This window comes from Ambystoma mexicanum, chromosome 8 (genome assembly GCF_040938575.1).
Source record: "Ambystoma mexicanum isolate Mex_15411 chromosome 8, UKY_AmexF1_1, whole genome shotgun sequence".
In the NCBI taxonomy this organism is placed as follows: Eukaryota; Metazoa; Chordata; class Amphibia; order Caudata; family Ambystomatidae; genus Ambystoma; species Ambystoma mexicanum.
In genome coordinates, this window is record NC_090929.1 from 21,594,084 (window position 1) to 21,611,197 (window position 17,114).

General features: G+C 49.9%; 1 protein-coding gene across 2 annotated transcripts in view; it reads left to right on the plus strand.

Moving 5' to 3' along the window:
* The window catches only part of GLE1 (GLE1 RNA export mediator), a 570,581-nt gene that overhangs the window by 65,174 nt on the left and 488,293 nt on the right, over positions 1-17,114 (plus strand). For both annotated transcript variants that reach the window (XM_069609167.1, XM_069609166.1), the window contains exon 2: positions 6,758-6,964. In XM_069609167.1, the coding sequence (XP_069465268.1) occupies positions 6,758-6,964 (207 nt within the window). The remainder of the gene's footprint in view (positions 1-6,757; positions 6,965-17,114) is intronic.

Consider the following 17,114-nt stretch of genomic DNA (forward strand, 5'->3'; position numbering starts at 1 on the left):
TGTAGGGTGTCTTCTGAGTTTACAGATGTTGCAGGATTTCTCGCATAACTCTTCTTTTTTTTGTAGAGTCAGTGGAGAGATTGGATTTCGTAGCCATTGAGTGTAATCTGTGTCACTTTACTGGGTTCCATTCAGATTGGTTCCTTCTGGGGGTAACGAGCCAGTGCCACCAAGGTGTCGCTGGATCGGGCGCGTCCTGATGTTTCGGTCTGATCCTGTGAATTCTGTCTGTCTATAGGAATTGTTACCTCTGCTTCCGTGTTCTGTTTATTTTTCCTCTGTGCAAAATCGTTTACTAATTGTGTAATATTTTGTATGCGAATAGTGGACATTCTCGATCTATTCTCCAGATCCTCACATTGCAACGCCACATTATGCATTGTCCTTGCCAGCTGTTTTGAGGAGCTCTTCCGTCTTCGTAGAGTCTGGGGCCAAATCTTGTAGTGCCTTCGCATTACTATCTGTTCTTTCCTCAAGAGATGCAATGTCTTTTCGTATATCGACTAAGGCGGATTTATATTCAGTGGTGAAGTGTTGAATTGCAGTTGCAGAGAGAAGGAAAGGTTATCAGGGTGCAATAGGCATCAAGAGGGTTTTTCAGCTTAGGTTACATTGCTGTACAAGATCATGCATGTAATGCAAACAGTGTAGGCAGTATATACAGAATATAGGCATGATATGGACAAGTTTCACTATGGCAATCACCATAGACAGACATTATATACAGTATAAACAAGCAGAGCAGGATTAGTCTATCTGTCAGTGGTCGTTTTCCTTGAACCAGTGGATGAGAATGGACCTGCAGCGTGGGTAGGGTAAGTCTTCCCTCAGAGGCGGAGGGAGGGAGTTCCAGTATTGGGCAGCTTTGACCGGGAAGCTACTTCCACCGGTCTTCGTGCGTTTGAATCTTTATCCTTAAACTTGAAAGCATTGCTTTAAATATTCTTTCGAGGCTGCCATGTTGGTGTCTGTGCTGTCGGTCTGTACCTCCGGCAACTCGCTCGTGTGTACTGGATGTTTCTGGGCCCCACCTGACCTAAGTCAGCAGGTTCTAATGGGATTCTCTTTAGCGGTGGTGGGAGCGTGGAAATTCGCTCTTTTCTTTTCCCCTTGGGCTCTGGCATTGACCAAGTGCACCCCTGGAGCTGTGCCTACTTTTAAATGATAGTTATAGTTGGGTGCTTCCATTAGTTCCCGATTTTGGAGCGCAAGCCTTACAGAAAGTGTGGAATATGGATAATGTGGGAGGAAGTTGTTCCCTGTTATTAAATGCTTTCACAGCGGGTCAACCTAAAGCGTGCTTCTCCCCTGGTCCGGGCGTCATCAATGCAGGTAAAACTTGCTCACTAATGTAGTAAAATATACACTATTATCACATGAGGACTTCCTTAGCTTTGTTGGTTGTGTGGAAGGTTCCAATCGCCCTCTGATTTGCACAGATCCTTCCCAGAGGTGTGTCCTATACGTGCAAGTTCTCCCCGTGGGTCAAAGCTGTTACAACCCACCTATGTCATCCAATAGCCCTCCTGCAAGACCCTCTGATCTGGATAGTGATGTAATACTGTGTGCCTCCTGCACTAATCCGCTAGTTTGCTGATTATGCTGACTATCAGGGTATCTCTGTTGGTGCCCATTGTAACTTTTTTTGAAGTGCAAGGCAGCTGGGGCGTGGTTCTTCCAGACGCTCCACCCCTCCCCCACCCAGAGCTCTGCCTCCCACAGGTCTCGCTGCGCCTACCTCAGGTGCATCCTACCGGGTCAGAAAAAGGGAACAGTCAACAGTGTATGGTGTGGGAGCCACACCCCAACTTTGAGGTCTGTGAATCCCCCCGGGGGACTACATATCATTACGGGCTGTATATTAGGCAGTATGGAGATGGCGCACCAGGCTTACATTGTAGGGTCCGCCCGGTGTTCATAGGGCCAGCGGGTCTCCTTGGGGGCTCAGCAAGATTCCAGGCGGTTCCCTGAGCGTTGTTTTGTTCTGCTGCAACCTTAAGCAGTCAAGTTTATGTGTGGCAGGTCAATGCTTCTCCTTGTTGAATCTAGGATTGGGCATAGACTACTGTCTCCCCGTCTGCTGATTCGTGAGCGCTGCCTATCTCGCCTCGGGGCAGCTCCTCCCCTAATCCATCCCGTTGCTCCTTGCCATGGGTAGATCTCGCTTCCTACTAACCGCATGTGCCAGGTGCATGTTTCATGTTCTTGTTTGTCTTTTTAAAAAGCTTTCTCTACAGATCCGGGCTTCCGATGGGGCACGGAGCTCAGTCTGCCGTGTCTACACTGCTTGGCAGCCTTCTTGGAATCTTATGTTTGTTTATTTAGTATAGCGCGCAAAACCCAGAGGTAACAGGGCGCAACAGAGAACAGGAAGGTAAGATTACATAAAAACTTCGTTACAGGATAAGGCACACATGAATATAAAGCATAGCATTACATTGCGTGGAATGTACATAGATACATATAGTTAATCAATTACTTACATATTTACATACTTAATGCTGTACATAGAAGCAGTCAGGTTGAACAATGGCATGGGCATGTGAGATGGCAGGGTTAGTCATGGGGATCATTGGATCGTAACCAGGTGAGGGTGTTTCGCCTGAAGCTGTAGTAGGATTGGTCTGTCCTGATGTGTGGGAGGGCGTTCCAGTGTTGGGCTGCCAAGACAGGGAAACTACTGCCGCCGGATTTCTTTTGTCTGAATTTGGGTACCTGCAGGCAGTAAGAGTTAATCTATCTGGTGGGGCGGGTGAAGGTTTTTTTCTTTATTCTGGATGCGAGATAGGGGGGGCTGCATTGTTTAAGCATTTGAAAGTGAGTGATTCCGTTTTGAGTGAGATGCGGTCACAGATTTTGAGCCATTTGTGTTCTCTCCTTTTGTTAATGTGTTCCTTGGAGGGTAGGTTAAGGGCTGTTCTGAGAGCGTTATTTTGTAGTGTCTGTAGTTTATTGGGTATGTATTTGTTGGCTCCTAGGTACATGGCATTACAATAGTCCAGTCTGGAAAGTATTGGGGCATTGGCGATGATGATGCAGCTAGCTTGGGTGAGGAAGGCTCTGCTTGCCCTGATTAGCTTGCACGTGTAGGCGCTAGAGGATGCTAGTGAGTTAACTTGTTTTTTTAGTGACATGGCTGGATCTAGTTGAAAGCCTAACATTTTCATTGTTTTGCCCACTGTGTTGCCATCAATGTTGAAAGCCTTGTAGTTGGAGCTGAGTTGTTTTAGATTGGCATTGGATCCGAGGAGCAGGATTTCGGTTTTCTTATCATTCAGGCATAAGCCCTGTGTGGCCATCCATGCCTGAATGATGATATATTTTGTTTACCAAGGCCGTATCTGAATCGAAGTTTCCCGAAAGGGGTATTAGGATCTGGGTGTCATCTGCATAATTAGTGTATGAGACACCCAGTCTGTCCAACTTGTCAAATAGGGGCTTGGTAAAGATGTTGTAGAGGGTGGGGGAGACGCAGGAGCCCTGGGGTACCCCGCAGGTTATTTTGATGGGGTCTGCTGAGGCTCGAGTGGAGAAGACAAGACCCTCATAGTTCGATTGTCCAAAAATGATTGGATCCAGGCTATGGCCTCTTTCGAGAAGTGGGCAGCCGTGGCCAGGTGTTCGCACAGGACTGGGATATCCACCAGGTCGAACACTGCCGACCGGTCGAGGAGGAGGAGGAGTAGCATGGCAGTGTTCCCTTTGTCGTTAATCTCGTTGATCTGGGTTTTAAGATCGATTAGGGCTGTCAGTACCGTGCTGTGTTCTGAACCCCGATTGGCGGGCACCTAGTAGTTTGTGAGTTTCAAGATATTGCTGGATTTGCAGGTATGCTACTCTATTATCTTTAACAGGAACGGCACCGTGGTGATGGGCCTGTAATTGGTGGGAATAGCAGGGTCTAGTGTTTGCTTCTTGTGAAGAGGCAGAACCCAGGATTCTTTGAGGTTGCTATGTGAGAATTTGAGCAGTTCTACCACAAACCAAAGCTGGTGGTCTTGATCCTTCAATGAAAACATTTAGCTAAAGCAACGTTATGGTTGCAATGCAGTACAACAAAATCCCACAAGTTCATCAGTTCGGGTCCCTAAAGCAACCTTGTCTCAACCATTGCCGTGCTGATGACTTCTCACACTGCATTAATTGATGTGGGAAATCTGCTCTTGCAAATAATGTTCAGAGCTCATTTGGGCTTTGTTTTGTGATGGTCATCAAATTAAACAACCTTAAAAAGTCAGACTTAACATCTTTCCTCAAGTGTTTTTACTCTTCATGTCCTGTAGGAACTGTGGGTCTGACTGCCATTTGTGTTGGCATATGTTGGTCTCCTAAGCCGTGCATAGCAGTGACAGAGCTCTACTTACATAGAGCAGCATTATTCAAGGTTGTGGAGGGGCCAGAGTATTGATTCTCCTTGACCTCCCTGCGGCCTTTGATATAGTGGATCATGGCATCCTGCTGGCCCGTCTGAAGAAGGCTGGGGATCACGGGAACCACTGGCATGGTTTGCTTCATTCATCGTGGAGTGTATACAAGCTGTTTGTTTTCAGGCTTGGCATCTGCCCCGCCCCCCTCTCTGCTCTTCTTTGTGGTGTCCCCCTGGGGTCGGCTTTATCCCCTCTCTTGTTTAATTTGTATTTGCATCCACTGGCAGATCTTATCTTTAAGTCCAGAGGTCTAGTCTACACTTAATCTGATGACACACAAATGGTGTTTCGACTGGACTCTCCCACAATTGAGACTTCTGCTAAACTGTGAAACTTTCTTTCCACTATAGGCAGATGGATGTCTTCCAACTGGTTAAAACTCAATGGGTAAAAGACTGAAGAGCTAATGTTCGGTACTCGGGCAGTTACTAGTTCTTGAAGTTGACAGTTCTGGCCAGACTCTCTTGGGCTGTGCCCGATGCTTAGTACATCAGTGAAAAGCCTAGCGAGTGAGGCTTTTGGCTAACGGTTCTCGTGAAGCTCAGATTGCAGCTGGTTTTAATACTGGTTTTGGCAAACTTGGTCTTGAGAAAGATTTTGCCCCAAGGTAGTCACCCCTACAATAATGGGATCACAGGATTATTGCATTGGGGTTTATTTAGGGCAACCAAAACATGTGATACAGCGGCTGCAAGTACTTCAAAACTCAGTGGCCAGGCTGGCCTTCAATGCCCCTTGACTGACCTCATCTGCCAGTCTGTTGCGTCAAATTCACTGGCTACCTGTGAAGGCCCGAGTTGAGTGACTATTTGCATTACCCACCGGGCTCTTCTTGATACAGTGTATAGCTACTTGAAAAGCAAGATGGAGCGCGATCGTCCCAGTAGATGCCTTTGCTCACCTTGGCTTGTGCTGTACTGAGGTATCGGCAAGCCCGGTTTGGGGGGGGGGTCGCTCCTTCTAGGTGCTTGCCCCTATACTCTGGAATGGGCTTCCTCTCGCTTTGAGAACTATTGAGTATCTGGCATTTCGTAAGGCTCTTAAAACTTGGCTCTTAAAACTTGGCTCTTCTAATTGGCTCCCTTTCACACTGCCAGGGTTTCCCCCAAAATGTCTGCCTAGTGTTCAGTGCCTAGACGCCTAAGGGCCTTAGTTGCGCTTTATAAATCCTGATGCATTACATTGCAGTTAACGTTTTTTTGTTGTTGTTGTTGCCTTGCAACCATGTGATAAAGCCCTATATTATGAAGGCCTTCACATGCTCCAGGTCACCAGGAATTGTCGAAGCGGGTTGCTGCCCAATACAACCTGGACCCTGGGCAGTCGGTCAGAGTAGGCCTCCTATATGATCTGACGCTCGAACCTCTCTTTTCTCTCCTCCAGAGGTTGTAAGGGTTTGGCTGCCCATTCCTGTGCTGTGGGAGTAGAGCAGTCGTCTTGCTGGACCCCAGAGGAGCACCTGCAATGGACTTGCTAACAATTTGGGCTTACCTGTACACTCCATGTCCCTACTTTGTGGCCTGTATCCACTCCATGTGTGACTCACTGAGGGGCAATACTGGCCCCTTACCGCCTGAGCAGTGTGTGGAAGACTGGGATAAGGTCCAGGAAGTGTCTGCCGAGTCATGCAGGGCACCAGACAGTGCCACCTGCCCTCAAGATGGCACATAGGTCCTGTGTAGTCTGACAAAACTCTACCCAGTTACAGAAGTCACGTTTGCAAAACCTTCAGGCAAATTTTAAATATGCTTAATAAATCAGGTTGGCACATTGAATATCCCATATTTTCTTGTATTATGTGACAATAGCTGTACATCTACTAAATCGGGACAAGCGCACTTGATACTGGCACGTTTTCTAGTTAACTTGGTTCAGTATTAGGCAGGGGTTAGCCTAATTAGTGCTGGGATCTGCAGCTGTCTATCGAATATAGGGGTTCAATCGTGATCATCAACCCAAGCGTGCCCATTACCTGGTTTTGACCCACCTTTCTTTGCTGACAGTTCTAGAACTCAATAGCAAACAGGTGACCTAAATACCTGGTTTGTTGGTGAGCTAGCGGTTCTGCTGTGTAGGTTTATCGCTGTTGAATAAGACCATCACATCATTCCTTGCATGCCAGCCTTTGATGTTAAATGCTCATTACTGTGTCCTCCCCATCACTTTTGAAGACCTGTGTGACCTTGAAAGCGCATTATTGCATCTGTGTAATGCTTTCACTTTGTGCACTGCATTGGACATTTATGTAAGGGTTTTGTTAGTTCTGCGCAGGCCTGCTTTTCTTTAGTGTCATCTTCCTTTGTTTCATAGTATTCTGTTCTCCCTTTCAGGATCTCTTGTCCATCTGCCAGTGCTCTCCAAAGCTGTCCCTGCACTCTGGGTGGGTGCTGGATAAGATGGTCTCGCAGACGTTACAGGGTAGTGCTGGCCGCACCAAGGACCAGTCCAGCCTCCCAAATGAGCACTCATCCAAGATCCAGCATCCTGCCAAGCAGATCTCCTCTTCACCATCCATCATGGAGACCAATGATATTAAGGTAAGAGTAGGTGGGCTTTGGGGATTGTCCGCAAGCAAGCGGGGGTGGGTGGGGGTGAGGGAGACTGGAGAAGGGGATGTGTAGTCTGCTTTGCGGAACGTTGTTAATTTTGAAGGCATGAACATGTGGGTTCTGCTGGGACAATGTAGAGGGAATGTTGGTGTGTCCTTCTCACGTGTGCTTGGGGAAGAGAAACTTGCATGCATCTTGCTTTTGCTTAAAGCCTGTCCTTTCGATTGAACGGATGCCCATCCGAGTTGGGTACCTGCTGGACAGAATCGCCTGCATGATGGCGTTCTGATGAGACCTGGGCCGGCATGTTAAGGAGCACATCAGTAAGCAAGGCTACTCTTCCAGAGGGATAGAAGTCAAGCCTTGCACTCCCCCGATCCCCCTGATATGGCTTCATTGAGGAGTTGCAGTAAAATCATCTGGAACATTTAATGCTTTGGAGAAAAGAGGAACAGGTAACCTTGAGTATTGAATAAGTGGAAAGCCTTGAGTTGCAGGAGAACGAAAGGGTATGCAATAGCCTGGGAAATATGAGCCCAGTCTTCAAGCGGGGGGAAAAAACTCCAAAGCTGGAAACTTCCTTGCGATGAGTGCCAAGAGATGGGAGAATCCAGAGCCCCTGTGTTGTGGCTTTGGGACATGGAGAATGTGAACCAGGTGGTGCTAAAAAGTGAAGTAACCAGACAGTCCAACAGTCTGAGGAATGTCACCAAGACACATCAGTCCTTTTTTCAGAAAACCAAAAAAAGAACAAATTGTTAGCGAGACTCGTATCTTGAGGAATGGATTTGAAAGTAGGATCCTGATGACAGCTGAAATAAAGTATTTAAGTAAAATAATCTTTAATTAAATCTACAAATCTGTTCAGTTTGATTACTTTGCTATGATACATTATCAGTGGAAATTAGTATATATGCGGAAGTCCCTTAAGAAGCCGCTTGGGGAGGACTAGGAGTCTACGTATTGGGTAGTGTGTGGAAAGAGGAGGGGAGCTGTGCGGTATGACCCTTGGAGGCGATGCATCGAGGACCACCTTCCTCAGCCCCACCCCCTTCCAGGTTCTGCTTTATTTACTTAACCTCTTATGCCAGTCTATTTACCCGAACACCCACAGTTTCGTAACTGGGACACGAGAATGAGCTTAGACCCTTCTGCTGGCTGTGCACAAACTGGCCTAATTGGGGCATGGAGTACAGAGCACACAGCAGATCAGACCATCAGCTCACAAGCCTGCTTGTGCGTAGAGGGACGGGGGAGGATAATGCTCTTCAAAGAGAGAGAATTGCTGGAGGACTTGCAAACCGTTAGCAGACAGGGTGCTAGCAGTGAAGGGAACACAGGTGAAAAGTAGGTGCAACGACAAGTTGCCTGAACTTGAGGTGGCCGTGGTACTATTTAAGCCCTCAGCTTGTGCACTCTTAGTCGATCAAGCAATTAAAGGAATAGTTCACTCAAACATTTTATTGGATCAAAAGATGGGCCATGATCAAAAAAACTATATATTTTAGCTTCTATGTAAACTTTTGAGCAAATGAGGCTCAGTCACACATTTCATTTTTGTGATATGGATGAGCCTCACGTGCTTGCCTTAATCTCTGCCCTTGTGGCACTAATGAAGCAAATGCTAGCCAGCTGTAATAAACAAAAGCTACCAGCAGGTGACTTTTGCTTCATTATTGCCAGAGAGCAGCGATTAAGACAAGCTGCTGCTAGTAAGTGTTTTAAATTTCATTCTTTTCTCAAAGCACTGCAAAATAAATGCTGCGGTTTTCTATTTAACTTAGAAAGAAAACCGCAGCATTTATAACGTATTTGTTTGCTGTGGTTCAGCTTTGAGTCTCGTGGACTCCCTCGACCCGGGGAGCCCAGGAGACTCAAAGCTGAACCACAGCAAACATAAAAACAACTTTGTTGTATTTATAAATGCTGTGGTTTTCGTTCTACGTTTCCCGGGCTCCTCCGAACCGGAGGAGCCCGGGAAACGTAGAAAGAAACCTGCAGCATTTACAAAAACGTTGTATTTCGAAGGGATTGGTTCCTCCGACGTATTCCACATCTATGACAGGTAATCACCACAGCTGTGCTGCTTCGGAAAAATGTTGGTGTCTGCATCCTGCGTCGATGACGTCGATATGCTGTCCTCGAGGACCTCCGTCGAGCCGACGTCACCTGATGTTAAAAGTAGGACGCACAACGCCGGTACCCTCATTCGTTTTTTTTCGCGAATGTGTTCGCTTCGGAGATCTCGGCGTGCCTCGGTTCTTCTGAGTTATCGGTTCTTCGAACCCATTTGTTAAGATTTCATGATGTCTTTGTCTGCTTCTACCCCGCAGCCGGGTTTCAAGAAGTGTCGGGACTGCGATTCCAAGATGTCGCTGACGGACCTGCACAACGCCTGCCTCTGGTGCTTCAGTGAGGACCACGCCACTGACGATTGTGCCGATTGCCAGTCGTTAACATCGAAGGCCTTGCGGGAGCGGAAGAAGCTTTCTCTTGGTAGGGTGTCCAAGCCCCGAAAGTTGAAATCCACTGGGCTTTCGACCGACTATTTGAAGGGGGACTCTCCGCGTTGGCGTAAGTCCAGGGGATCTCGGTCCTGGAGTGGGTTCCGCCATGCCTCTGCCTCTTCGAGGCACTCCCGGAGGCGCCGTCACCGGTCGCCTTCCTCGTCCGAGGACTCCACCCGTTGGCTGGTTGCTTGTCCCAACAAGCATTCCTCTCCTGCGGAATGGGATTCATTTCGTAAGGAGATGATGGCGATTTTTCAGTCGCAGGGCTCCGTTCTGTCCGCGCTGTCGAAAGACACCAGCAGGGAACGTGCTAGAGCCACCGTTCGCACGCTTTCGAGCTCGAGTGGTTGGCGCAATCACCGGGAACCTTCGAGGTCCCGGTCGGACAAGGTGGATCGCTCTAGCCAGGCCTGCTCTAGCCAGGCCCGCTCTAGGTCCCGGTCCTCTACGCCATCGAGACCGTCTGAGCCTGTGAGGTCTTCAAAGAAGACATTGACGCAAAGGCCTTCGAAAGACGCGCTCGGGGCACCGCCCTGAAGGCCTGGGTTGAAGCAATCCGCTCGACGCAGATTCCGTCGACTCCTTTCCAGGAGGCTTTATCAGAGGTGCCCCGTAGACCGGTGGAAACCTCTAAGGCTTTGGTAAGTCCAAACAAGTGGTTGTGCCTTTTTCTGTGCCCTCAAGGGATTTATTCCAGCCTCTTGATTATATTTCTGAGGTGAATGAAGGGTCTGATTTGGTTCCTGAGGAGGTGCCTGATGACCTGTTATCTGGTCATAGCCAGTTGGGAGACCGGAGTCAGTCTTCGCACGATGCCAGTGGTCTGGACACCTCCCCCGGAGGTTGAGTTTGGCAGGCCTGAGCCGGGTACGCATGCTGAATTTTCGTACCGGCGCCGCATGTCGAGGGTGACGGGAGTACTTGGGGTGGTCTGCGCCACCAGGGGATTTTCTGCAGGATGACCTGAGGGATATCTTGGACCAAGGTCCACCAACTGACCCGGTACTGCCATTCCATATGGCCTTGCAAAGAAGAGTGGCAGCAGCTTGGACTGCTCCGGAGAGTCTCCCGGCAGTGGGCAAGTCTTTGCTGAAAAAATACCGTCCAGCCAGTAGTGACTCCAGCTACTTGACTATGCACCCCACTCCGGAGAGTTTGATGGTGCAGGCGGCTAAGGCCCTAGCAAAACAGGCGTTGTGCCCTACCATCCCTCCTGATGGGGGCAACAAGCGTTTTGATGGCTGGGAGAAGTAAGTGTTTTCTTCAGGGGGGTATGGCTTTACAGGCAGCCAACTCCGTGTGTGCCTTAGCACGTTTCACTCACACTCTGAAATTGTGTGACTTTGGCGGCTGAACATATTCCTGAAGGGGAGGAACGGGATGGCGTCCTTGCTCTTGTTCAGGATGCCATGTGTGAATCCGTTTGGTCTGGTCTGGACATGGCAGATTGTGTCAGCCGGTCCATGGCGGCGAGCACCGTAATGCGCAGCTTTGCGTGGTTGCGAAAGTCGGGGGGTTTGTTCCTGATGTGCAAGCCCGGCTTATCAACATGCCCTTTGATGGTGAATCTTTTTGGCAGCAAGGCTGACGAGAGTCTTGAGGGGTTGCAGACCTCCAAAGCTGCAGCGAAGTCGTTGAGCGCTGCGGTTCGCCAAACCTCCGCCTTTTCGTCCTAGGGGACAGCAATGGAGGGGAGGTTCCTTTTTGATACTACTCTTCCTTTGGGAGATATAGAGGAGCTGCAAGTCAAAGGGGCCACCGTAGGAGTACCAGAGGTGGAAAAGAAGGTACTCGAGGTGCCAAGGCCGCCCGGGCAGTTGCCTCTTTATCCTCAGGCAATGCCGCAGCCGCTTCAGCTCCGTCATGAGGCCATGTCCCATGGTTTCGCCACTTGGGGGAAGGCTGGCGCAGCATCTTGTGGAATGGCGTGCCATTACTTCAGATGTGTGGGTTCTGGAGATCATAGCCCGCGGCTACTGTCTTCCTGTCCGGCAGAGGCCTCGCGACAATCCACCAGGTTATCTATATTTGAAGAGTCTGAATCCACTCCTTACGCAGGAAATCAAATCCCTGCTGGAGAAAGGCGCCATAGAACTGGTGCCTGTAGCGGAGAGGAACAAGGGATGGTATTCCCCTTTATTTTTTGATCCTGAAGAAAGACGGGGGTTTGAGACCCATCATGGACTTGCGCGGTTTGAACAAGCTCCTCAGGAAGGACAAGTTCAAGATGGTTACTCTCTCTCAAGTCCTCCAGGCCCTTCAACTTCAGCACTGGTTGGTGTCTCTTGACCTCAAGGACGCTTTTTTTCATGTGCCGATTCATCCCAAGCACAAGAAGTACCGGAGGTTCGTGGTTGGCGACTCCTATTTTCAGTTCTGGGTCCTGCTGTTCGGATTGACCTACGCCCGAGGGTCTTCACCAAGCTCATGGTGGTGATGGCAGCTTATCTCAGGAAAGGGGGGGGGGGGGATTGACGTCTACCCCTACCTGGACAATTGGTTGATCAGGGCACGCTCTCCGGAGCAAGTCCTGGATCATCTGTCAGTCACCTGCCACTCCCTTCACAAGCTGGGCTTCTCCCTCAACTTCAGTGCAGTGCTCGACACCTCTGGGGCAGTGTTCGCCTCCCCAGGTGAGGGCTCATCACATTCTGCAGATGGTGCGCAAGTTTCAACATGCCCAGAGGCTCCTGGCGTTCGAGTTCTTGAGGTTGTTTGGCCTCATGGCATCCAGCATTCTTCTGGTGCCAGAGGCCAGGTTGCGGATGAGATCTCTGCAATGGGCTTTCAAGCTCCAGTGGGCAGTCCTCCAGCAGGATGTCAGACCCTGTTCAGGTGCTGCCCTCGGTCGCCCAGGATCTTCTGTGGTGGGCCGTCAAAGGCAACCTGTTGAAAGGAGCTCCATTTTGGCTACCCTGGCCGAGGTGACGATCGTGGCGGACGCGTCCCTCACGGGATGGGGAGCTCATGCCAACGAGTTGACAGTCAGCGGTCGTTGGTCTCCGGAGTCCATACTCAATATCAATCTAGAGCTGAGGGCCATCAGACTAGCCCTGAAGGCTTTTCTGCCTTCTGTGCGAGGGAAGAATGTCCTGACGGACAACACAGTGGCCATGCACTACCTCAACAAAAAGGGGGGGGGTCTCCCTCTGTGCAGAGAGGCAATGCAGCTCTGGTTCTGGGCCATCCAGTAGGAATTCTCGTTCTCGGCAGTTCATCTGGCCGGAGACGAAAACGAGGCGGCGGATGCTCTGAGCAGGCAGAGCACGGTCTCTCACGAGTGGGAGCTGGCTCGGGAGATTTTCCTGGAGCTCTTCGCCCTTTGGGGGACCCCACAAGTGGATCTCTTCTCCACCAGTGTCAACTGGAAGTGCAAGGTTCTGCTTGCGGGAATTTCCTCCAAGAGGTGCCTTGGGGGACGCGTTCGTAGTTGAGTGGTCCTTCCCACTGCTGTACGCATTTCCTCCAGTCCCCGTCATTCCGCAAGTGCTACGGGAGGTTCGGTTCCCGGATGATCCTCATTGCTCCGGCATGGGCCAGGAGAACGTGGTACCCGGACCTTCTCGACATGTCCATCTGCCCTCCACACCGTCTTCCCTACCGAGATGATCTGCTCTCACGGGAGGGGGGGGGGGGTGTGTCAGGTTCTCCATCCAGAGGTCAAGTCCCTCACCCTTCATGCTTGGCTTCTGAAAGGTTGAGGTATAAGGATTGGGACCTTCCTGAAGACGTGATGGAGGTGTTGCTTTCGGCCAGAAGGCCCGCAACTAAGTCCCTGTGCCGTTGCCGTTGGAGAAAGTTCTGCGACTGGTGCAGGGTTAAGAATGTGGATCCTTTTTCATGTGTCATTCCTGTGCTTCTGTCTTTTTTGCTTTTGTTAACCCACAAGGGCCTGCAAGTGGGTACCATTAAAGGTTCCCTGGCGGCGCTGTCCATATTTAAGCACTCGTCTGAGGAGTGTTCTTATTTTAAGATTGCTTTGATATCTCAGTTTCTGAAAGGGCTCACTAATGTGTTCCCACCGTCACCTTTCCAGGTGCCCGGTTGGGATTTGAACCTGGTTCTAAAATTCCTAATGGGATCTCCGTTTGAGCCTTTACATTCTTGTCCTTTGAGACTGCTAACCTTAAACTGTATTTAAGTCCCGCCTGGAAGGCAGTTGGGACAAGCTGTTACTAAGCAGACTGTCTAGATGGATTGTCTTGACAATGTCTGAATGTTACCGCTTGGCGGGTAAGGACCCTCCGGTAGGCTTACGGGCCCATTCTACTAGAGGTGTGGCTGCCTCTACTGCCCTGTAGAGGGGTGTTCCCATTCATAACATTTGTGAAGCAGCCACATGAGCATCTGTCCATACTTTTGTTAAACACTACTCCTTGGATTCTATCCATGGACAAGATCTGGCCTTTGGCAAGGCGGTCCTTTATTCTGCAATTTAATTGGGCATTCTAAAATTCTACTTTCTAAATTCTTTCCCACCTCCATACGTTAGTACTGCTTTTGGAGTCTGTCATAGATGTGGAATACGTCGGAGGAACCAATCCCTTCGAAGAACAAGTTACTTTCTTATCTGGTAACGTTCTTTTGATGGGATGTTCCAACGACGTATTCCACATCGTACCCTTCCAGCCTGCCCCACTACAGAATTTCTTGCGATTGCAGCTTATGTTTCCGCAAGGCTTTCTGTGGTCATACTGGCCGAAGATTAGTGCCGCACATTCTGGGGGAAAAAACTGAGGCTACAGGCGTCGTGCGTCCTACTTATAACATCCGGTGACGTTGGCTCGACTGAGGCCCTCGAGGACAATGTATTGACGTCATCGACGCAGACGCCGAATATATTCCGAAGCAGCACAGCTGTGGTGATTACCTGTCATAGATGTGGAATACGTCTGTAGATGTAGTACCTCTGGGCCAGACAACACCTAGCCGCCACCAACAAGACCTGCAACATATAACCTTTGGTTTCCTTGTGGTCATCCCCCACATCAATTCCGAAGAGGAGCAGCCAAGGGCACAAGGTCCTCCCCACTCCATCAACCCCTTTAATCCAGGATAAGACCTCTCTCCAGTATGTCTGGACCACCGGGCACCTCCACCACATTTGTATATAGTCACCTTTAATCGTCTGACATTTCCAACAGTGCGGGTCATATCCCACCCTCATTCTAGCAATCCTCTGCAGGGGGTAGGGCCACCTGTGCAGTACCTTCAATGGCCTCGCTCCAATTCCAACATCAGGCTCTGAACGGTTGGCTTGTCTGCAAATTTTAGACCATCTTTTATCGTCCATAAGAATTTCTCCCCCCCAAGGTCCTTTTCCAATTGTATCCGCGCTGGTGGAGGATCCCTTGGAGCTAAGAGAAGGAGGAGTTTGTAAAGATCAGTCGGGTCCCTCCTAAGAGTATCCCCCCCTCCCCCCTCCTCACTCCCCCATGAGGGTTCGGTGACAACTCCCTTGAGATGGAGATAGCGGAACAGTGAAAGGCTGTCCAACCCAAGAGCCTCCTCTAAATCTTTCAGGGGTATAAAAGAGCCCCCCACCCAGAGCTGGCCTGCCCTGCTGAGATCAGCTTCGTACCATTGTTGAATTGCAGCTGGCTCAGCTACCTTGTCTATGAACGGGGGGGGGGCCAGATACAACTCAATGGAGAAGGCCAGGTTGTAAGCCATCTGTAGGAGCCCCCTTCCCTCCACACTGACCACAGGATCCCCAGCACCGGTTGGTGTAGGACCCCTCTAGAGATGCGTGCACTGGGGACCCATAGCCACTCGTCTAACGCAAACGGGGCAAGAACCTTGTTGTCCATCGCTACCCACTGCTTTTCCGTACCCGGGGTTAAGTGATCGATCAACACCCTCAACTGGGAGGCCTTGTAATATGTCTCCAAGTCTGGAAACCGCACACCTCCATCTTCCTTGGGCCTTGTTAGTACTTCATATGAAATCCTATGTTTCTTGCCCGCCCAGAGAAATCACTTCTGTTAGGAATGTCTTGGGCATCTGCACAGGGAGCATTTGGAACAAGAACAGGAACTTCGGGAGAATCGCCATTTTCACCAAGTTGAGACTCGCCATCCATGAGAGTCCTGATCTCGCCCATCTTTCTATGTCCTTCTTGACTTCTGACAAGAGCGGGAGAAAATTATCGGGGAAAAGGTTGTCGGAGTTGTGTGTCACTTGAACACCCAGGTATTGAAACCTGTCCCTCTGAAGCCGGAAGGGGAGCCCTCCCACGTAGTCCACCTCTGACAGATTTCCCCCTATGAACGCCACCGACTTCCCGAAATTCACCTTAAACCCGGAGAGCTCTCCGTAGTGTGCTAGGCCCTGCAGCACCCGGGGGACCGTCTGGGATGGTCTTGTGATATAGAGCAGAGCATCATCGGCAAACAGCCGATCTTGCAGTGGGAATCTCCCATCCATACCCCATTGATTGCCTCTGTCTTTTCGGACAGAGATCGCCTAGGGCTCCATGACCAGTGCATATATTAGGGGATAGAGGACACCCCCGCCCTGTGCCCCTCCCCAGGGAAAATGCCTTTGATTCCGTCCCATTTGCAACCACCTTAGCTGAGGGAGTGGAGTATAAAGCAGACATTCAGCCTAGCCAACTCGGTCCCATCCCCAGAGAAGAGAAGAACTCCCCCATAAAGGCCCAGCTGACCCTGTCGAAGGCTTTCTCGGCATAGAGTGCCAGCAAGAGGGCACCCTCTTCGTGGACCACCCTAGGGTTCAACACATGGAGGGTCTTTCGCATGTTGTCTGTTCAGGACGAATCCCACTTGAACTGGATGGATCAGGCGGTGGAGGCATCTCTAGTCGAGTTGCCAGTTGAAGATTTTAGCATCTAGGTTCAGAAGGGAGATAGGCCTATATGAGCCACAATCTGTCTGGTCCTTACCCAGTTTGGGTATTACAGTAATTGGGGCCTGTAGGAACGTCTGCGGGATTGAATCTTGGTTTCTAATTTGGTTAAACAATTTGGTCAACAGTTTCCTGAAAATGGGTTGACACTGTTTATTATAGAAATTCGCCGTGTACTCGTCTCCCCCAAGGGCTTTTCCCGCTTTTAACCTCATAATGGCACAGTTCACCTCTCGTTCCGATATTTCCCCCTCAAGGGCCTCAAGCTCTGGCTCAGTCAGTCGGGGAAGAGGATGCTCAGCCAAGTACGCTTGAATCTCTTCCATCGACTCACCCCCTTGTTTGAAGTAGAGTTCCCTATAGAAGTCGGCGAAGCATTCCACTATTTGCTCCCTCTTCTTACACGCGTTGTCCCCTTTGTCTGAGTCCCACCCTCCTTTCTGTTCTACATCCCCTCGCCCTGCATGCCAGGAGAGTCTCCACTCTATTCCCCTGTTCATAGTATTTTTGTCGCATATACGACAATTTCTTAATCACTTCCCCTATGAGGACTGTATGTAGTGCCTGCCTCTTCTCTTGCATTTCCTCCAGGAGGGCTTCCCGGTCCTCCCCGTCAAGACCGAGCCTAGTCCGCAAGGCCCTCAACTCTTCTCGGATCCTTTTCTCAATAAGACCCCTTTCCCGCTTGTGCCTGGAACCCTTGGTAATCGGGAGACCCCGGAAAGTGGATTTCGCGGCCTCCCGCACCATCATCATGTCGG